The 1140-nt window shown below is 63.2% G+C and overlaps 1 protein-coding gene across 1 annotated transcript; it reads right to left on the minus strand.

Annotated features, from left to right (window-relative positions):
- Positions 1-13: 13 nt before the first annotated feature.
- Positions 14-471, minus strand: LOC104163761 (protein ripply1-like). Its single transcript, XM_009702876.1, has 2 exons — positions 323-471; positions 14-239 (listed from the first exon to the last, which is right to left on the minus strand). The coding sequence occupies exons 1-2, from the start codon at positions 469-471 to the stop codon at positions 14-16; spliced, it is 375 nt and encodes a 124-aa protein (XP_009701178.1).
- Between the last annotated feature and the right edge of the window lie 669 nt (positions 472-1140).

The raw sequence follows: 1140 nt of genomic DNA on the forward strand, positions 1-1140 counted from the left end.
CTTTGCTGTGCCTTCACGCCGGCCTGCCAGGGCTGCCTGCCTGCAGTGGGGGACCTGCCGCCATGTCCCCTGCCTCTTCTTCCACCTCTTCTTCATCCTCTTCATCCTCTTCCTCCTCCTCCTCCTCACTGTCCGAGTCCTCATAGAAGCAGAGCGTGGCCTGCACTGGGAAGTTCTGCAGCAGCTTCTCCCCCACGCCGTACAGATAGTCAAAGGACTTGGACTTGGGCCAGAGGAGCCTGCTTGGGGACACCTGGGGTGAGAGCCCCTGCCTGTACACTGCCCTCGGCCCCAGCCAGGGCACCGGCGGCAGGGGACATACCTGACTGGGTGATGGAAAATTGCCAGCGCTTTGTCAGGGCCGCCATCCCCTGCTGCCTCCAGAGTCCAAGCCTGAGGAGATACGGTCGCGGTGGGACCCGCCCTGGAGTGCCCACTGCCAGTTTCTGGCACAAGGGCAGCAGGGAGCATGGGGACCCCAGCTGGCAGTGAGGGCAGGGACATTTCTCTCTCGTTGGCAGGGGTGAGGCCCCAAAGACCAGGCAGATCCCTGCAGGGTCAGCCTGTCCTGAAACCGGCATCTTCCCCCCTCCTCTGCCCCTGGGTTTAGGTCCAGCGAAGGAAGCTGGCATCTACCCCCACCCCTGACGGGCTTTTTGCCAGTGTAATCTCCCCTCCTGTACTCAAAAGCTCCTGCCCAGGCATCCCGTTAACCCTCCGAGGAATGCCCGCCAGGCTTGGGAACAGGCGGCCCTTTCAGGCGCCCGCCACGCAGCTGTACTGGCCGTGGCTGCCCGGAGGGATCTGCCTGGCCCTTCCCTGGCGAGGCTGCGTGGCTTGTGGGGCAGAGGGGTGATGCACCAGGGGACATGGGCATGCTGCTGCCGTGCAACAGTGACAGGGGTGAAGGAGACTGGGACGAGAGGCTGGTTTGCTGCCAAACAGGGACCTCAACCCTGCCGTCAGGAAACTGAGTGGGATGCAGCAGGGAGTGTAAAACTCACAGTGTCCATCTGCTCCCTCCGCCGCTCAGTTCCCTCCTCTGCTTGGGGCAGCCATGGTCTCCAGAGAGGCAAGGATCTAGGTGCAGAGAGCAGGTTCAGGGAGACAGCCACCCACCTTGGCATGCTCCACCCCCCC

This window comes from Cariama cristata, unplaced genomic scaffold (assembly GCF_000690535.1).
Source record: "Cariama cristata isolate BGI_N322 unplaced genomic scaffold, ASM69053v1 scaffold25410, whole genome shotgun sequence".
NCBI lineage: Eukaryota > Metazoa > Chordata > Aves > Cariamiformes > Cariamidae > Cariama > Cariama cristata.